Source organism: Patiria miniata, unplaced genomic scaffold (genome assembly GCF_015706575.1).
Source record: "Patiria miniata isolate m_02_andy unplaced genomic scaffold, ASM1570657v1 HiC_scaffold_20, whole genome shotgun sequence".
Lineage (NCBI taxonomy): Eukaryota > Metazoa > Echinodermata > Asteroidea > Valvatida > Asterinidae > Patiria > Patiria miniata.
This window is the reverse complement of record NW_024037059.1, coordinates 13,788,974-13,808,800: the sequence shown is the minus strand read 5'-3', so window position 1 is coordinate 13,808,800 and position 19,827 is coordinate 13,788,974. Positions and strand designations below refer to the sequence as shown.

The 19,827-nt window shown below is 37.6% G+C and overlaps 1 protein-coding gene across 2 annotated transcripts; it reads left to right on the top strand.

The window, feature by feature from the left end:
* Positions 1–431: 431 nt before the first annotated feature.
* Positions 432–4,675, top strand: LOC119728584. Of its 2 annotated transcripts, XM_038200879.1 has the most exons (4): positions 432–481; positions 512–2,684; positions 3,447–3,606; positions 4,556–4,675. In XM_038200879.1, exons 2-4 carry the CDS (start codon positions 2,548–2,550, stop codon positions 4,577–4,579), a joined length of 321 nt encoding a protein of 106 aa, XP_038056807.1. In that variant the 5' UTR covers positions 432–481; positions 512–2,547; the 3' UTR covers positions 4,580–4,675. The 2 variants fall into 2 exon arrangements, with proteins under 2 accessions (XP_038056807.1, XP_038056805.1); XM_038200877.1 differs by having other exon boundaries at positions 432–2,684.
* Positions 4,676–19,827: the final 15,152 nt, after the last annotated feature.

The window sequence follows — 19,827 nt, the reverse complement described above, 5'->3', positions numbered from 1 at the left end:
TCCTCTTGCGGAACGACGATCTGATTGATGAAAATCAGTTGCTGGACTGTCTCTTGCACAATGGCCAATTTCTCCACAGGACGTCCTTCGGACTCCACTTGGGTTCCTGTGCAGGGGTGTTGGGGTTGGAAGCGGTAGGGAACCAAAGAGTGCAGTGAGCCGAGTATGAGGGTTGAAGGTGGGGTGACATGTGACTTGGCTGGCGATGGTTTGGGAGGCACAGGTTGTATGAATGAAACATCTATACCAATTGTCAAAGGCCCTACTCAAGGTCAGTTTGGGGTAAAATACACACAGGACACTCACTCCCGTGTCCATGGCAACGACACGTGGCCAGAGACCATTATAGACTTGGCACCTTAGGATTAAATAGCTCCATGATTGGACAAACTGTCCAACAGTGTGTGAACACGTTGCCACTCAGTTTTTAGAGGACGCAGGAAACACTTCAGCCAGACGCAGGAAGAGTGATGGGGCGAAGGTGGCTATAAGCTGGAAAAGTTTGAAGAAGGTGGCTGGAAGGACGCAGATTGAAGATGGCGACGAGAAGCAGGAAAATTGTAGAGAAGTCGCCAAGGAAAATATGAAGATGCTGGAACAGTTTGAAGAAGTCGGCTGGACTCGGCGCAGGAAAAGTGGAGAGACGGAAGCTAGAAGACAGGACACTGGACAGGCAAACGACGAAAACTTGTAGGGGTATCAGGCAGTTTATACCTGACGTACAATGAAGGGATGGACGAAATGAAGATAGTTCTAGCCAGGATGACGACGATGACTGCAGGGATGTGGGAAACAGATGTTCTGTTTCGTCTTTTCAGCAGCAAAAAGTTCAACTCACACAGAGTTACGGAATATAGGGGTTAGAAGATGAAGATGAAGATATGGAGACAGATGTGGATGTGATGATGCCTTGGGCAGGTGAAAAACCGCTGCTACCAATTCACAATGATTGGAATGCCCTCTATGCTTATTCTGCATGTGATTCAGAATAGGGAGCCACTTAGCCTCCCGTATGTCTTCCTCTTTATCTGTGGTTGAGGAGGGCCACCAGTAGACATGGTTGTTCACGCTTCTCTTCCATTCTGCCGCCTGCTCGTAGCACTTCTCTTTTGCTAGCTTTTCAATCTGACAGTGATAAATATCATGCTCTGTTTTGGTCTTGAAGGCATTCCCTCATCGTCCAAACTGTCTCTTGGGCAAATTGGCATGGTTTTGTTCTTCTCGGGGGATCTCAGCAAGGCGTCTGCTGGAAGTTGCAGCTTTATCGGCTGCTTGTTTCTAGTAAAAACAATTTTCATTTTTGAGTAGGGCTTTCGAATTATCGACTGATTTATTTGAAAATCTTCAGCATACCATGTTATCAGTAAACTAATGCAAATATTTGTAAGCATGCATGTACACGGCTCCAGCCATTTCTTCTGACACAGCAGATGGGTTTCATTATCTGGGTCAAGAAGACCAATGTCCTCTGTATGGTAGAATAGTGCATGAAATGAAGACAATACAGCCTCATACACATCCCTCCAAAGTCTTTCTACATTTGTATGCGACAGTTGTGAATGCTGCGCCCTGAGATGAAACTACCTCTACCTTCACTTCACCTCTTGATGGATCAAGGCCTTCACCAAATGTGTTTTCTCCTCCCTTGTCCCCTCTTACTCTGGATGGTAGTCCCCTTTCAGCTACAGCTTCCTTAATGCAGTCAAGCACTGTCTCTGACCAGTTGTTGTCACAAATGCGACGATTGATGCTGCCATGCACAAAGAACCGCCACCTATATGTACATGAATCATGTTTATTTGTTTAGTGTGGACTACTAATTCTCATTACGAGTCGGATTAAGAAGTGAGACTTGCTCTACATGTGGGTCAGTTGAATTTTTGTGGGAGGCCTATTATACATGTAAGTGGTTGCGGAGGTCCGACTCAATCTTCTGATTGATCATTACAGATCATTCCCCTAATTTTGCTTGCATTTAACCGGTTCTTACTTACTATTTTCTCAGCTGCCGTTAGAAAACCACTAAGATAGACAATCTACTAAAACTCGTCTGTCCTCCCACCCCGGCTCAAGGAACAATGAGGCTGATCAAGATTTGCTGATGTTCATCGACACCGACGACGATGACATACCGATTGGACAATGCCAGCCGCCCCCTCCACCACCCCGTCCAAGAAGACAAGAAAGACAAGAATGAGACAGGCAAATCAGGCCCACTCCAGACGCACTAAGCTAGGGTGGTACACCATGCCAAAGTAGAAGTAATCCGCTTGACTGGCCTGAGAAATCGGGTTCGGAAACAGGCAACCAAGTTAGAACCAAAAGCTCAGCACTGTGAGACTCCGGACTGGCTCAGAGTCAATAAAAACATACCTACCCTTCCACTTGGCATCTCCTGCCCTCCCGAGATGATTGTCTTGTGGAAAAGAAAACTGGCAGAGTGCACAGTGGAATTGGGTCACCAGATTCTGAGCAAGTACCGTTCGAAGCTTGCCTCGCTGGAGGACCAACTAGCATCAGTCAAAACAGCTGGGTTGAGCCTGATTGATGCCAAGATCCAGGACCATACGGAGCGGCAGAGAGCACACCGAGTCTTTCACATCATCGCAGAGTCCGCGGAGCAGAAGGAGGGCCTGTTTCCAGCCTCACGGGGTGGGCAGCGTAGATAGTTCCTCTCACATACGGTAAACAAAACGGCTCTTTTCAGAGCCACCAAAACTTCAAAGAAGAGATTACAGCTTTTCATGTCTGAACCCCCTTATTACTTTCTTTCTCCTTCGTTCTCCAAGTCTCATACTAATTCTTTCTCCCCTCCCCTGCATTCTACAAACATAGTGAATAGTCTATTCTCCTCTATTTGCAGAGCCTGAAAAGGATGATAGAACAATCCACTTATCTGTTTGCGAGCATTCTTTAAATCAGTCACTGATTTGTTCTCACTTTCACTCAGGGGTAACACACTGAGTATCATAACAGTGGTAAAGGGCAAAACCTAGGAAGTAATTTACACTTAATCAGCATGATTTCAGGACTTCAAAACAGTTCAGACCAAGACTCAAGAAGCCTCAAAGCTGGCCCTAGAGTGCATGCCCATTCATTTCATGGCATTACAGGCTCATCCTATACAACAGCACTGCCCAGCACAGTGAGAGTGAGTCGATTCGTGAGCTACCAAGAGGATTGATCACCAGCAAAAACTTACAGGTGATCGTTAAGAAAATGAAATGAAGAAATCTAAACCTCATGAAGATGTAACTTTTGTATCTCAAGCAGTGTTGTAGGTCTCGAGACCGGTCTCGGTCTCGGTCTCGGTCTCGAATCTCCAGGTCTCGGTCTTGGTCTCGGTCTCGGACTATCCGGTCTCGACTACAACACTGATCTCAAGGCATTACTGAAATGTCATGCTTGCGAGCTCTCATTTTATTCCTCTTGGTAATTTCCTGCAGACACCTAGCTGTCAGCCGGTTTGGTGAGCTGCATGAGCCAATGGCTGGCATGCATCGTGATGTGGCCATGGGAGACGTGGGTGGGATGCCACCCCATGGAATGACAGGAGTGGTCTGGAACCCTGTAGCCACCATGCAACTTCATTGCATCAATCCAAAGGTGGGTCCTGTCTCTAACTTAAAGGACTATCAGTATTATCAGGCCCTATACGTGAGGCATTCTGACAAAATAAAACAGAGTTGGGCACATGCCGTATTGGATACAAATTTAAAACAAAGAGTCGGAATGATTTTTCTCGATTTCCAGATTTATGACAATGTTCTTTGATATGTCATCTACATGTATTTTAAACTAAAGCATGTGGTGTAAAAGTAATGGAATAAAAGTTTTTTGTGGAACTCAACTTTCTCTGTACATGTTGATAAATGTGAATGTTGAAAAACAGCCATAACTTGTCAACAGAATGTTTGATTGAAGAGCAATAGACAGCACTGAAAGACAAAGTTCTCTTTCCTAATGCCCCCAGACCCTCAGTTTGAACTCTGGGCTGTTTTGTTTCAACTTGCCAGAACATGCACCTCGCATACATGGTGGCAGTAAAGCCGCTTTCATTATTGGCGCATATATTACTAGCCATAGCAATTAGAGGACGTAGTTTGGAGACATAGTATAGAGCTTGAAAATTTGCTACGAAAATCTTTCTGAAGGCCAAGTTCAATGTATTCCTGATGAAGTGATTGCTCAGGTTTTTTAAGTTGACAACATTAAAGGCCTAAAGTGGCTGCTCAGAAAAATTAAATTTTTCCACAGAAACAGAAATACTTAGGCCCCTGCATGTTGATTCAGAAACAAAATAGTTAAATTCCTATAAATGTGTGTTGTTATTTTTTAATTCACCAGGTGGGGGGGGGGGGGGGGCCTAAAGAAATTTGGTTGACAAACTTTCTAAAATAAAATTTACACAACATCATTGCAAGTACTTGGGATCAGTAGTATACCCTTAATCACCCAACACAAGCATTTTTGATCTGTATTTTTTTTGGGGGGGGGGAGGGGGGAGATTAATTTGATGAATTGAATAATTCACAGTTTTTTGTTTATTTTTCAGATGTGGGGAGCATGGATCCAGTGAGCCATGTGACATGAGGGCGCTGTTTGTCTCAGCAACGGCACACACAATAATGGTTGAGCTGAGTTTCCCTAGATGTCCAGCAGCCATATATGCTACCCAACTCACACAAAAACAATTACCCAAATAATTTAGTTAAAAGAATGAACACGAGCATTGAAAATGATAATAATACAAATTCTGTGAAATTCAAGATGGTTGTAAATGTGACGAAAAGTAGTTCTCTGTTAAGCCAAAATGCATACTTGAAAACATATTTTAAAGTTTCTTTTGACCTTGTATGCGAAAGGATCATTAACACATTCGGAGAAGCATGTCATTTTACAAAACGACTTTATTTTTCAAATGTTTGTTCTGAAATGATGCAACATGAGCATGACATTTCAGACAGTGTGAGAAAGCGGCATTTGAAAGAGCACGGTTTCACTGATAATGCAATAACTCAAAATGAAGTTTTGCCCATAAATGTCCAATTTTGACATACCACAATGTTGATATATAGTCAGCTTCACCTTTCTTGAGTGATTTTGAAATCAATGTTTAATATTTTAATAAAGTATCCTTGCTGCTCACTACAAAACAATATTGTTGCTTTAATTGTTTGTATTCATTTCTATTTGATGGAAGAATTCGCTATAACCTTCAAAGTGACTTTAATGTTGTTCTGAATTACACAGTTGGGAAATAAAAATAGAGACAACGAAATTTGTCAGCTATGTCAATGAGATCCCTCTAAAACTTGAAGTATTGAATAAGATGGTGTTTTCTTGATTAAAATGTGAACTAACGTGTATCCATTGAATGTATAAAATAGTTGTCTCAAGACTTTCATGTGTCAATATTACTTTTGTTAAAGCCTTACAAATGGACAAATGCGCACTCTTGCAAACAAGGATTAGCTTTGATTTGAAAAATTATCATTTGAAGATATTTCGTGAGGATATTTTTTGGTGCAGTATTGAATTAAGGTTACTGAACCTTTGTGACCGTTGACTTCCGTTGTCACAATCATATCAGTTGAAATTTCAGTTTAAAGCCAGAGTCCATCATTTGCAGCTATCCAAAAAGTGACTGGTGTAATTATTGTTGAAAAACATACTTGGTTGAAAGATAGTAAGAAGACTAAACTACCTGTGAAATTATTCTTTCTGGCAAGCTGTCATTTTGAAGAAGTCAACGAAAGAAGGCCTTTTCAACGGTGCATCTTAAGAAGCACCGTTGGAAATTTCCGTTAGTAGTTCCGGGTTTTTTTTAATTTGGTGAAGCGCGCGCAAGCTTTGACCAACGCGCGCGCGCGGTTGCTATAATTCGTCGGATCAGTGCGCGACATCGCGTATTTGCAATCGGCTCAGTGATAACGTGTCTCGGACGCTAAATTCAGGCCCAATTCAAAACATGATTCAGCAACTTTTGATTTGAAATCGAGATCCTAGAATGTTGCTTTTCTCGAAATGAATAGCTGAAGCTGAGCTGAAGTTTTTTCAGTTGTTCAGTACCCTTCTTTAGATTTAGAGCATGTTTGTTGCTTCAAACGAACAAAATGCACAAATGACAAATGATGGACTATACCTTTAAAGCTGTACTAAATTGAAAGAGAGCGCCAACTCCTCATTCTCTGGCATACTCCAAAATTGTCTGAGCTCAAGACGTTTTGCATTAATATGTTCCTGCCTAATTTTAAGTCTTGTGTGCACTTGCTAACCATGGATACATGCACCCAGCAAGCTTCATCCTATTCAGATACGGATAAGCTCTTTAATAATTCACTGTAGCTCCATGGTCTGATTGATCTTAATAAATGTACATTCCCAGACAATAATGGTTGAATAACCCATGAAGTTGTTCTTGCAACTAAAAAAGTTAACAAAATGTACAATCAGAAGAGAAGTCAATTGAAGTTTTTTTTCTTGATTGGTCGTGACATTTTTAAAAAGCCTAAATAGGAAGAGGATTTGTCAAAGTCAATTTAATCAAAACAATAGGGTGTGTTAATTAAGCCTGAAAAGTTCAGTGCGAACTACATGGGCATCGCAAGGGGGAGGGGGCAAGGGGGACGCTTTGTTCCCCCCCCCAAAAAAAAAATGTTGGCCAAATTTGGTTAAAAATGTAAGGCTAACCCCTTGTATTTTTTTCAATTTTGGCCAAAAATGAAATTCCTTGAAACTTGCAGGAAAGATGCTTAAGGTAACCCTGAACACATTCCAATTCGATTTGGGAACAGATGTGCCTTTGAAAAGAAAATTGGACCGAAATTTGGGGTAAAAACAGTCAAAATTTGGCTTTTTATTTACATGTATTTCCTACCCCACAATGGATGATTTTTGCCTAAATCTGCCAAAATTTGGGTGTTTGAATATTGATTCATGCTCCACTCGTCTCCAGAGGTATTTTTGCGTTGTTTGGAGAAAAGTCCATTTTTGGCCAAATTTGGTTAAAAATGTAAGGCTAACCCCTTGTATTTTTTTCAATTTTGGCCAAAAAATGAAATTCCTTGAAACTTGCAGGAAAGATGCTTCAGGTAACCCTGAACACATTCCAATTCGATTTGGGAACAGATGTGCCTTTGAAAAGAAAACTGGACCGAAATTTGGGGTAAAAACAGTCAAAATTTGCCTGTTTATTTACATGTATTTCCTACCACAAAAATGGATGATATTTGCCTAAATCTACCAAAGTTTGGGTGTTTGAATATTGATTCATGCTCCACTCGTCTCCAGAAGTATTTCTGCGTTGTTTGGAGAAAAGTCCATTTTTGGCCAAATTTGGTTAAAAAAGTAAGGCTAACCCCTTGTATTTTTTTCAATTTTGGCCAAAAAATGAAATTCCTTGAAACTTGCAGGAAAGATGCTCAAGTTAGCCCTGAACACATTCCAATTCGATTAGGGAACAGATGTGCCTTTGAAAAGAAAATTTGGCCGAAATTTGGGGTAAAAACAGTCAAAATTTGCCTTTTTATTTACATGTATTTCCTACCACGAAAATGGATGATATTTGCCTCAATCTACCAAAGTTTGGGTGTTTGAATATTGATTCATGCTCCACTCGTCTCCAGAGGTATTTCTGCGTTGTTTGGAGAAAAGTCAATTTTTGGCCAAATTTGGTTAAAAATGTAAGGCTAACCCCTTGTATTTTTTTCAATTTTGGCCAAAAAATGAAATTCCTTGAAACTTGCAGGAAAGATGCTTAAGGTAACCCTGAACACATTCCAATTCGATTTGGGAACAGATGTGCCTTTGAAAAGAAAATTTGACCGAAATTTGGGGTAAAAACAGTCAAAATTTGGCTTTTTATTTACATGTATTTCCTACCCCAAAATGGATGATTTTTGCCTAAATCTGCCAAAATTTGGGTGTTTGAATATTGGTTCATGCTCCACTCGTCTCCAGAGGTATTTCTGCGTTGTTTGGAGAAAAGTCCATTTTTGGCCAAATTTGGTTAAAAATGTAAGGCTAACCCCTTGTATTTTTTTCAATTTTGGCCAAAAAATGAAATTCCTTGAAACTTGCAGGAAAGATGCTTAAAGTAACCCTGAACACATTCCAATTCGATTAGGGAACAGATGTGCCTTTGAAAAGAAAATTTGGCCGAAATTTGGGGTAAAAACAGTCAAAATTTGGCTTTTTATTTACATGTATTTCCTACCCACAATGGATGATTTTTGCCTAAATCTGCCAAAATTTGGGTGTTTGAATATTGATTCATGCTCCACTCGTCTCCAGAGGTATTTTTGCGTTGTTTGGAGAAAAGTCCATTTTTGGCCAAATTTGGTTAAAAATGTAAGGCTAACCCCTTGTATTTTTTTCAATTTTGGCCAAAAAATGAAATTCCTTGAAACTTGCAGGAAAGATGCTTAAGGTAACCCTGAACACATTCCAATTCGATTAGGGAACAGATGTGCCTTTGAAAAGAAAATTGGACCGAAATTTGGGGTAAAAACAGTCAAAATTTGCCTTTTTATTTACATGTATTTCCTACCACAAAAATGGATGATATTTGCCTAAATCTACCAAAGTTTGGGTGTTTGAATATTGATTCATGCTCCACTCGTCTCCAGAGGTATTTCTGCGTTGTTTGGAGAAAAGTCCATTTTTGGCCAAATTTGGTTAAAAATGTAAGGCTAACCCCTTGTATTTTTTTCAATTTTGGCCAAAAAATGAAATTCCTTGAAACTTGCAGGAAAGATGCTCAAGGTAACCCTGAACACATTCCAATTCGATTAGGGAACAGATGTGCCTTGAAAAGAAAATTTGGCCGAAATTTGGGGTAAAAACAGTCAAAATTTGCCTTTTTATTTACATGTATTTCCTACCACGAAAATGGATGATATTTGCCTAAATCTACCAAAGTTTGGGTGTTTGAATATTGGTTCATGCTCCACTCGTCTCCAGAGGTATTTCTGCGTTGTTTGGAGAAAAGTCCATTTTTGGCCAAATTTGGTTAAAAATGTAAGGCTAACCCCTTGTATTTTTTTCAATTTTGGCAAAAAAATGAAATTCCTTGAAACTTGCAGGAAAGATGCTTAAAGTAACCCTGAACACATTCCAATTCGATTAGGAAACAGATGTGCCTTGGAAAAGAAAATTTGGCCGAATTTGGGGTAAAAACAGTCAAAATTTGCCTTTTTATTTACATGTATTTCCTACCACGAAAATGGATGATATTTGCCTAAATCTACCAAAGTTTGGGTGTTTGAATATTGATTCATGCTCCACTCGTCTCCAGAGGTATTTCTGCGTTGTTTGGAGAAAAGTCCATTTTTGGCCAAATTTGGTTAAAAATGTAAGGCTAACCCCTTGTATTTTTTTCAATTTTGGCCAAAAAATGAAATTCCTTGAAACTTGCAGGAAAGATGCTTAAGGTAACCCTGAAAACATTCCAATTCGATTAGGGAACAGATGTGCCTTTGAAAAGAAAATTTGACCGAAATTTGGGGTAAAAACAGTCAAAATTTGGCTTTTTATTTACATGTATTTCCTACCCAAAATGGATGATTTTTGCCTAAATCTGCCAAAATTTGGGTGTTTGAATATTGATTCATGCTCCACTCGTCTCCAGAGGTATTTTTGCGTTGTTTGGAGAAAAGTCCATTTTTGGCCAAATTTGGTTAAAAATGTAAGGCTAACCCCTTGTATTTTTTTCAATTTTGGCAAAAAAATGAAATTCCTTGAAACTTGCAGGAAAGATGCTTAAGGTAACCCTGAAACATTCCAATTCGATTTGGGAACAGATGTGCCTTTGAAAAGAAAATTTGGCCGAAATTTGGGGTAAAAACAGTCAAAATTTGGCTTTTTATTTACATGTATTTCCTACCCCAAAATGGATGATTTTTGCCTAAATCTGCCAAAATTTGGGTGTTTGAATATTGATTCATGCTCCACTCGTCTCCAGAGGTATTTTTGCGTTGTTTGGAGAAAAGTCAATTTTTGGCCAAATTTGGTTAAAAATGTAAGGCTAACCCCTTGTATTTTTTTCAATTTTGGCCAAAAAATTAATTCCTTGAAACTTGCAGGAAAGATGCTTAAGGTAACCCTGAACACATTCCAATTCGATTTGGGAACAGATGTGCCTTGGAAAAGAAAATTTGGCCGAAATTTGGGGTAAAAACAGTCAAAATTTGCCTTTTTATTTACATGTATTTCCTACCACAAAAATGGATGATATTTGCCTAAATCTACCAAAGTTTGGGTGTTTGAATATTGGTTCATGCTCCACTCGTCTCCAGAGGTATTTCTGCGTTGTTTGGAGAAAAGTCCATTTTTGGCCAAATTTGGTTAAAAATGTAAGGCTAACCCCTTGTATTTTTTTCAATTTTGGCAAAAAAATGAAATTCCTTGAAACTTGCAGGAAAGATGCTTAAAGTAACCCTGAACACATTCCAATTCGATTAGGGAACAGATGTGCCTTGGAAAAGAAAATTTGGCCGAAATTTGGGGTAAAAACAGTCAAAATTTGCCTTTTTATTTACATGTATTTCCTACCACGAAAATGGATGATATTTGCCTAAATCTACCAAAGTTTGGGTGTTTGAATATTGATTCATGCTCCACTCGTCTCCAGAGGTATTTCTGCGTTGTTTGGAGAAAAGTCAATTTTTGGCCAAATTTGGTTAAAAATGTAAGGCTAACCCCTTGTATTTTTTTCAATTTTGGCCAAAAAATGAAATTCCTTGAAACTTGCAGGAAAGATGCTTAAGGTAACCCTGAACACATTCCAATTCGATTTGGGAACAGATGTGCCTTTGAAAAGAAAATTTGGCCGAAATTTGGGGTAAAAACAGTCAAAATTTGGCTTTTTATTTACATGTATTTCCTACCCCAAAATGGATGATTTTTGCCTAAATCTGCCAAAATTTGGGTGTTTGAATATTGGTTCATGCTCCACTCGTCTCCAGAGGTATTTCTGCGTTGTTTGGAGAAAAGTCCATTTTTGGCCAAATTTGGTTAAAAATGTAAGGCTAACCCCTTGTATTTTTTCAATTTTGGCCAAAAAATGAAATTCCTTGAAACTTGCAGGAAAGATGCTTAAAGTAACCCTGAACACATTCCAATTCGATTAGGGAACAGATGTGCCTTGGAAAAGAAATTTTGGCCGAAATTTGGGGTAAAAACAGTCAAAATTTGCGTTTTTATTTACATGTATTTCCTACCACGAAAATGGATGATATTTGCCTAAATCTACCAAAGTTTGGGTGTTTGAATATTGATTCATGCTCCACTCGTCTCCAGAGGTATTTCTGCGTTGTTTGGAGAAAAGTCAATTTTTGGCCAAATTTGGTTAAAAATGTAAGGCTAACCCCTTGTATTTTTTTCAAATTTGGCAAAAAAATGAAATTCCTTGAAACTTGCAGGAAAGATGCTTAAAGTAACCCTGAACACATTCCAATTCGATTTGGGAACAGATGTGCCTTGGAAAAGAAAATTTGGCCGAAATTTTGGGTAAAAACAGTCAAAATTTGCCTTTTTATTTACATGTATTTCCTACCACGAAAATGGATGATATTTGCCTAAATCTACCAAAGTTTGGGTGTTTGAATATTGATTCATGCTCCACTCGTCTCCAGAGGTATTTCTGCGTTGTTTGGAGAAAAGTCCATTTTTGGCCAAATTTGGTTAAAAATGTAAGGCTAACCCCTTGTATTTTTTTCAATTTTGGCCAAAAAATGAAATTCCTTGAAACTTGCAGGAAAGATGCTTAAAGTAACCCTGAACACATTCCAATTCGATTAGGGAACAGATGTGCCTTGGAAAAGAAATTTTGGCCGAAATTTGGGGTAAAAACAGTCAAAATTTGCCTTTTTATTTACATGTATTTCCTACCCCAAAATGGATGATATTTGCCTAAATCTACCAAAGTTTGGGTGTTTGAATATTGATTCATGCTCCACTCGTCTCCAGAGGTATTTCTGCGTTGTTTGGAGAAAAGTCAATTTTTGGCCAAATTTGGTTAAAAATGTAAGGCTAACCCCTTGTATTTTTTTCAATTTTGGCCAAAAAATGAAATTCCTTGAAACTTGCAGGAAAGATGCTTAAGGTAACCCTGAAACATTCCAATTCGATTTGGGAACAGATGTGCCTTTGAAAAGAAAATTTGACCGAAATTTGGGGTAAAAACAGTCAAAATTTGGCTTTTTATTTACATGTATTTCCTACACCAAAATGGATGATTTTTGCCTAAATCTGCCAAAATTTGGGTGTTTGAATATTGATTCATGCTCCACTCGTCTCCAGAGGTATTTCTGCGTTGTTTGGAGAAAAGTCCATTTTTGGCCAAATTTGGTTAAAAATGTAAGGCTAACCCCTTGTATTTTTTTCAATTTTGGCCAAAAAATGAAATTCCTTGAAACTTGCAGGAAAGATGCTTAAGGTAACCCTGAACACATTCCAATTCGATTTGGGAACAGATGTGCCTTTGAAAAGAAAATTGGACCGAAATTTGGGGTAAAAACAGTCAAAATTTGGCTTTTTATTTACATGTATTTCCTACCCAAAAATGGATGATTTTTGCCTAAATCTGCCAAAATTTGGGTGTTTGAATATTGATTCATGCTCCACTCGTCTCCAGAGGTATTTTTGCGTTGTTTGGAGAAAAGTCCATTTTTGGCCAAATTTGGTTAAAAATGTAAGGCTAACCCCTTGTATTTTTTTCAATTTTGGCCAAAAAATGAAATTCTTTGAAACTTGCAGGAAAGATGCTTAAGGTAACCCTGAACACATTCCAATTCGATTTGGGAACAGATGTGCCTTGGAAAAGAAAATTTGGCCGAAATTTGGGGTAAAAACAGTCAAAATTTGCCTTTTTATTTACATGTATTTCCTACCACAAAAATGGATGATATTTGCCTAAATCTACCAAAGTTTGGGTGTTTGAATATTGGTTCATGCTCCACTCGTCTCCAGAGGTATTTCTGCGTTGTTTGGAGAAAAGTCCATTTTTGGCCAAATTTGGTTAAAAATGTAAGGCTAACCCCTTGTATTTTTTTCAATTTTGGCAAAAAATGAAATTCCTTGAAACTTGCAGGAAAGATGCTTAAAGTAACCCTGAACACATTCCAATTCGATTAGGGAACAGATGTGCCTTGGAAAAGAAAATTTGGCCGAAATTTGGGGTAAAAACAGTCAAAATTTGCCTTTTTATTTACATGTATTTCCTACCACGAAAATGGATGATATTTGCCTAAATCTACCAAAGTTTGGGTGTTTGAATATTGATTCATGCTCCACTCGTCTCCAGAGGTATTTCTGCGTTGTTTGGAGAAAAGTCAATTTTTGGCCAAATTTGGTTAAAAATGTAAGGCTAACCCCTTGTATTTTTTTCAATTTTGGCCAAAAAATGAAATTCCTTGAAACTTGCAGGAAAGATGCTTAAGGTAACCCTGAACACATTCCAATTCGATTTGGGAACAGATGTGCCTTTGAAAAGAAAATTTGGCCGAAATTTGGGGTAAAAACAGTCAAAATTTGGCTTTTTATTTACATGTATTTCCTACCCCAAAATGGATGATTTTTGCCTAAATCTGCCAAAATTTGGGTGTTTGAATATTGGTTCATGCTCCACTCGTCTCCAGAGGTATTTCTGCGTTGTTTGGAGAAAAGTCCATTTTTGGCCAAATTTGGTTAAAAATGTAAGGCTAACCCCTTGTATTTTTTTCAATTTTGGCCAAAAAATGAAATTCCTTGAAACTTGCAGGAAAGATGCTTAAAGTAACCCTGAACACATTCCAATTCGATTTGGGAACAGATGTGCCTTGGAAAAGAAATTTGGCCGAAATTTGGGGTAAAAACAGTCAAAATTTGCGTTTTTATTTACATGTATTTCCTACCACGAAAATGGATGATATTTGCCTAAATCTACCAAAGTTTGGGTGTTTGAATATTGATTCATGCTCCACTCGTCTCCAGAGGTATTTCTGCGTTGTTTGGAGAAAAGTCAATTTTTGGCCAAATTTGGTTAAAAATGTAAGGCTAACCCCTTGTATTTTTTTCAATTTTGGCCAAAAAATGAAATTCCTTGAAACTTGCAGGAAAGATGCTTAAAGTAACCCTGAACACATTCCAATTCGATTTGGGAACAGATGTGCCTTGGAAAAGAAAATTTGGCCGAAATTTTGGGTAAAAACAGTCAAAATTTGCCTTTTTATTTACATGTATTTCCTACCACGAAAATGGATGATATTTGCCTAAATCTACCAAAGTTTGGGTGTTTGAATATTGATTCATGCTCCACTCGTCTCCAGAGGTATTTCTGCGTTGTTTGGAGAAAAGTCCATTTTTGGCCAAATTTGGTTAAAAATGTAAGGCTAACCCCTTGTATTTTTTTCAATTTTGGCCAAAAAATGAAATTCCTTGAAACTTGCAGGAAAGATGCTTAAAGTAACCCTGAACACATTCCAATTCGATTAGGGAACAGATGTGCCTTGGAAAAGAAATTTTGGCCGAAATTTGGGGTAAAAACAGTCAAAATTTGCCTTTTTATTTACATGTATTTCCTACCCCAAAATGGATGATATTTGCCTAAATCTACCAAAGTTTGGGTGTTTGAATATTGATTCATGCTCCACTCGTCTCCAGAGGTATTTCTGCGTTGTTTGGAGAAAAGTCAATTTTTGGCCAAATTTGGTTAAAAATGTAAGGCTAACCCCTTGTATTTTTTTCAATTTTGGCCAAAAAATGAAATTCCTTGAAACTTGCAGGAAAGATGCTTAAGGTAACCCTGAAAACATTCCAATTCGATTTGGGAACAGATGTGCCTTTGAAAAGAAAATTTGACCGAAATTTGGGGTAAAAACAGTCAAAATTTGGCTTTTTATTTACATGTATTTCCTACACCAAAATGGATGATTTTTGCCTAAATCTGCCAAAATTTGGTGTTTGAATATTGATTCATGCTCCACTCGTCTCCAGAGGTATTTCTGCGTTGTTTGGAGAAAAGTCCATTTTTGGCCAAATTTGGTTAAAAATGTAAGGCTAACCCCTTGTATTTTTTTCAATTTTGGCCAAAAAATGAAATTCCTTGAAACTTGCAGGAAAGATGCTTAAGGTAACCCTGAACACATTCCAATTCGATTTGGGAACAGATGTGCCTTTGAAAAGAAAATTGGCCGAAATTTGGGGTAAAAACAGTCAAAATTTGGCTTTTTATTTACATGTATTTCCTACCCAAAAATGGATGATTTTTGCCTAAATCTGCCAAAATTTGGGTGTTTGAATATTGATTCATGCTCCACTCGTCTCCAGAGGTATTTTGCGTTGTTTGGAGAAAAGTCCATTTTTGGCCAAATTTGGTTAAAAATGTAAGGCTAACCCCTTGTATTTTTTTCAATTTTGGCCAAAAAATGAAATTCCTTGAAACTTGCAGGAAAGATGCTTAAGGTAACCCTGAACACATTCCAATTCGATTTGGGAACAGATGTGCCTTGGAAAAGAAAATTTGGCCGAAATTTGGGGTAAAAACAGTCAAAATTTGCCTTTTTATTTACATGTATTTCCTACCACAAAAATGGATGATATTTGCCTAAATCTACCAAAGTTTGGGTGTTTGAATATTGATTCATGCTCCACTCGTCTCCAGAGGTATTTCTGCGTTGTTTGGAGAAAAGTCCATTTTTGGCCAAATTTGGTTAAAAATGTAAGGCTAACCCCTTGTATTTTTTTCAATTTTGGCAAAAAAATGAAATTCCTTGAAACTTGCAGGAAAGATGCTTAAAGTAACCCTGAACACATTCCAATTCGATTAGGGAACAGATGTGCCTTGGAAAAGAAAATTTGGCCGAAATTTTGGGTAAAAACAGTCAAAATTTGCCTTTTTATTTACATGTATTTCCTACCACGAAAATGGATGATATTTGCCTAAATCTACCAAAGTTTGGGTGTTTGAATATTGATTCATGCTCCACTCGTCTCCAGAGGTATTTCTGCGTTGTTTGGAGAAAAGTCAATTTTTGGCCAAATTTGGTTAAAAATGTAAGGCTAACCCCTTGTATTTTTTTCAATTTTGGCCAAAAAATGAAATTCCTTGAAACTTGCAGGAAAGATGCTTAAGGTAACCCTGAACACATTCCAATTCGATTTGGGAACAGATGTGCCTTTGAAAAGAAAATTTGGCCGAAATTTGGGGTAAAAACAGTCAAAATTTGGCTTTTTATTTACATGTATTTCCTACCCCAAAATGGATGATTTTTGCCTAAATCTACCAAAGTTTGGGTGTTTGAATATTGATTCATGCTCCACTCGTCTCCAGAGGTATTTCTGCGTTGTTTGGAGAAAAGTCCATTTTTGGCCAAATTTGGTTAAAAATGTAAGGCTAACCCCTTGTATTTTTTTCAATTTTGGCCAAAAAATGAAATTCCTTGAAACTTGCAGGAAAGATGCTTAAAGTAACCCTGAACACATTCCAATTCGATTTGGGAACAGATGTGCCTTGGAAAAGAAAATTTGGCCGAAATTTGGGGTAAAAACAGTCAAAATTTGCCTTTTTATTTACATGTATTTCCTACCCCAAAATGGATGATATTTGCCTAAATCTACCAAAGTTTGGGTGTTTGAATATTGATTCATGCTCCACTCGTCTCCAGAGGTATTTCTGCGTTGTTTGGAGAAAAGTCCATTTTTGGCCAAATTTGGTTAAAAATGTAAGGCTAACCCCTTGTATTTTTTTCAATTTTGGCCAAAAAATGAAATTCCTTGAAACTTGCAGGAAAGATGCTTAAGGTAACCCTGAACACATTCCAATTCGATTTGGGAACAGATGTGCCTTGGAAAAGAAAATTTGGCCGAAATTTGGGGTAAAAACAGTCAAAATTTGCCTTTTTTTTACATGTATTTCCTACCACGAAAATGGATGATATTTGCCTAAATCTACCAAAGTTTGGGTGTTTGAATATTGATTCATGCTCCACTCGTCTCCAGAGGTATTTCTGCGTTGTTTGGAGAAAAGTCCATTTTTGGCCAAATTTGGTTAAAAATGTAAGGCTAACCCCTTGTATTTTTTTCAATTTTGGCAAAAAAATGAAATTCCTTGAAACTTGCAGGAAAGATGCTTAAAGTAACCCTGAACACATTCCAATTCGATTTGGGAACAGATGTGCCTTGGAAAAGAAAATTTGGCCGAAATTTGGGGTAAAAACAGTCAAAATTTGCCTTTTTATTTACATGTATTTCCTACCACGAAAATGGATGATATTTGCCTAAATCTACCAAAGTTTGGGTGTTTGAATATTGATTCATGCTCCACTCGTCTCCAGAGGTATTTCTGCGTTGTTTGGAGAAAAGTCCATTTTTGGCCAAATTTGGTTAAAAATGTAAGGCTAACCCCTTGTATTTTTTTCAATTTTGGCCAAAAAATGAAATTCCTTGAAACTTGCAGGAAAGATGCTTAAGGTAACCCTGAACACATTCCAATTCGATTTGGGAACAGATGTGCCTTTGAAAAGAAAATTGGCCGAAATTTGGGGTAAAAACAGTCAAAATTTGGCTTTTTATTTACATGTATTTCCTACCCCAAAATGGATGATTTTTGCCTAAATCTGCCAAAATTTGGGTGTTTGAATATTGATTCATGCTCCACTCGTCTCCAGAGGTATTTTTGCGTTGTTTGGAGAAAAGTCCATTTTTGGCCAAATTTGGTTAAAAATGTAAGGCTAACCCCTTGTATTTTTTTCAATTTTGGCCAAAAAATGAAATTCCTTGAAACTTGCAGGAAAGATGCTTAAGGTAACCCTGAACACATTCCAATTCGATTTGGGAACAGATGTGCCTTGGAAAAGAAAATTTGGCCGAAATTTGGGGTAAAAACAGTCAAAATTTGCCTTTTTATTTACATGTATTTCCTACCACAAAAATGGATGATATTTGCCTAAATCTACCAAAGTTTGGGTGTTTGAATATTGATTCATGCTCCACTCGTCTCCAGAGGTATTTCTGCGTTGTTTGGAGAAAAGTCCATTTTTGGCCAAATTTGGTTAAAAATGTAAGGCTAACCCCTTGTATTTTTTTCAATTTTGGCCAAAAAATGAAATTCCTTGAAACTTGCAGGAAAGATGCTTAAGGTAACCCTGAACACATTCCAATTCGATTTGGGAACAGATGTGCCTTGGAAAAGAAAATTTGGCCGAAATTTGGGGTAAAAACAGTCAAAATTTGCCTTTTTATTTACATGTATTTCCTACCCCAAATGGATGATATTTGCCTAAATCTACCAAAGTTTGGGTGTTTGAATATTGATTCATGCTCCACTCGTCTCCAGAGGTATTTCTGCGTTGTTTGGAGAAAAGTCCATTTTTGGCCAAATTTGGTTAAAAATGTAAGGCTAACCCCTTGTATTTTTTTCAATTTTGGCCAAAAAATGAAATTCCTTGAAACTTGCAGGAAAGATGCTTAAGGTAACCCTGAACACATTCCAATTCGATTTGGGAACAGATGTGCCTTTGAAAAGAAAATTTGGCCGAAATTTGGGGTAAAAACAGTCAAAATTTGGCTTTTTATTTACATGTATTTCCTACACCAAAATGGATGATTTTTGCCTAAATCTGCCAAAATTTGGGTGTTTGAATATTGATTCATGCTCCACTCGTCTCCAGAGGTATTTCTGCGTTGTTTGGAGAAAAGTCCATTTTTGGCCAAATTTGGTTAAAAATGTAAGGCTAACCCCTTGTATTTTTTTCAATTTTGGCCAAAAAATGAAATTCCTTGAAACTTGCAGGAAAGATGCTTAAGGTAACCCTGAACACATTCCAATTCGATTTGGGAACAGATGTGCCTTTGAAAAGAAAATTGGCCGAAATTTGGGGTAAAAACAGTCAAAATTTGGCTTTTTATTTACATGTATTTCCTACCCAAAAATGGATGATTTTTGCCTAAATCTGCCAAAATTTGGGTGTTTGAATATTGATTCATGCTCCACTCGTCTCCAGAGGTATTTCTGCGTTGTTTGGAGAAAAGTCCATTTTTGGCCAAATTTGGTTAAAAATGTAAGGCTAACCCCTTGTATTTTTTTCAATTTTGGCCAAAAAATGAAATTCCTTGAAACTTGCAGGAAAGATGCTTAAGGTAACCCTGAACACATTCCAATTCGATTTGGGAACAGATGTGCCTTTGAAAAGAAAATTTGGCCGAAATTTGGGGTAAAAACAGTCAAAATTTGGCTTTTTATTTACATGTATTTCCTACCCCAAAATGGATGATTTTTGCCTAAATCTGCCAAAATTTGGGTGTTTGAATATTGATTCATGCTCCACTCGTCTCCAGAGGTATTTCTGCGTTGTTTGGAGAAAAGTCCATTTTTGGCCAAATTTGGTTAAAAATGTAAGGCTAACCCCTTGTATTTTTTTCAATTTTGGCCAAAAAATGAAATTCCTTGAAACTTGCAGGAAAGATGCTTAAGGTAACCCTGAACACATTCCAATTCGATTTGGGAACAGATGTGCCTTGGAAAAGAAAATTTGGCCGAAATTTGGGGTAAAAACAGTCAAAATTTGCCTTTTTATTTACATGTATTTCCTACCACAAAAATGGATGATATTTGCCTAAATCTACCAAAGTTTGGGTGTTTGAATATTGATTCATGCTCCACTCGTCTCCAGAGGTATTTCTGCGTTGTTTGGAGAAAAGTCCATTTTTGGCCAAATTTGGTTAAAAATGTAAGGCTAACCCCTTGTATTTTTTTCAATTTTGGCCAAAAAATGAAATTCCTTGAAACTTGCAGGAAAGATGCTTAAGGTAACCCTGAACACATTCCAATTCGATTTGGGAACAGAT

Bases quoted from the DNA above. Each gene is read 5' to 3' on its own strand.
- LOC119728584 (XM_038200879.1), top strand. From the start codon at position 2,548: ATGCCAAGATCCAGGACCATACGGAGCGGCAGAGAGCACACCGAGTCT. The intron at 2,685-3,446 runs GTAAACAAAACG...AATTTCCTGCAG, and splicing joins GATAGTTCCTCTCACATACG to ACACCTAGCTGTCAGCCGGT. The intron at 3,607-4,555 runs GTGGGTCCTGTC...TTTATTTTTCAG, and splicing joins TTCATTGCATCAATCCAAAG to ATGTGGGGAGCATGGATCCA.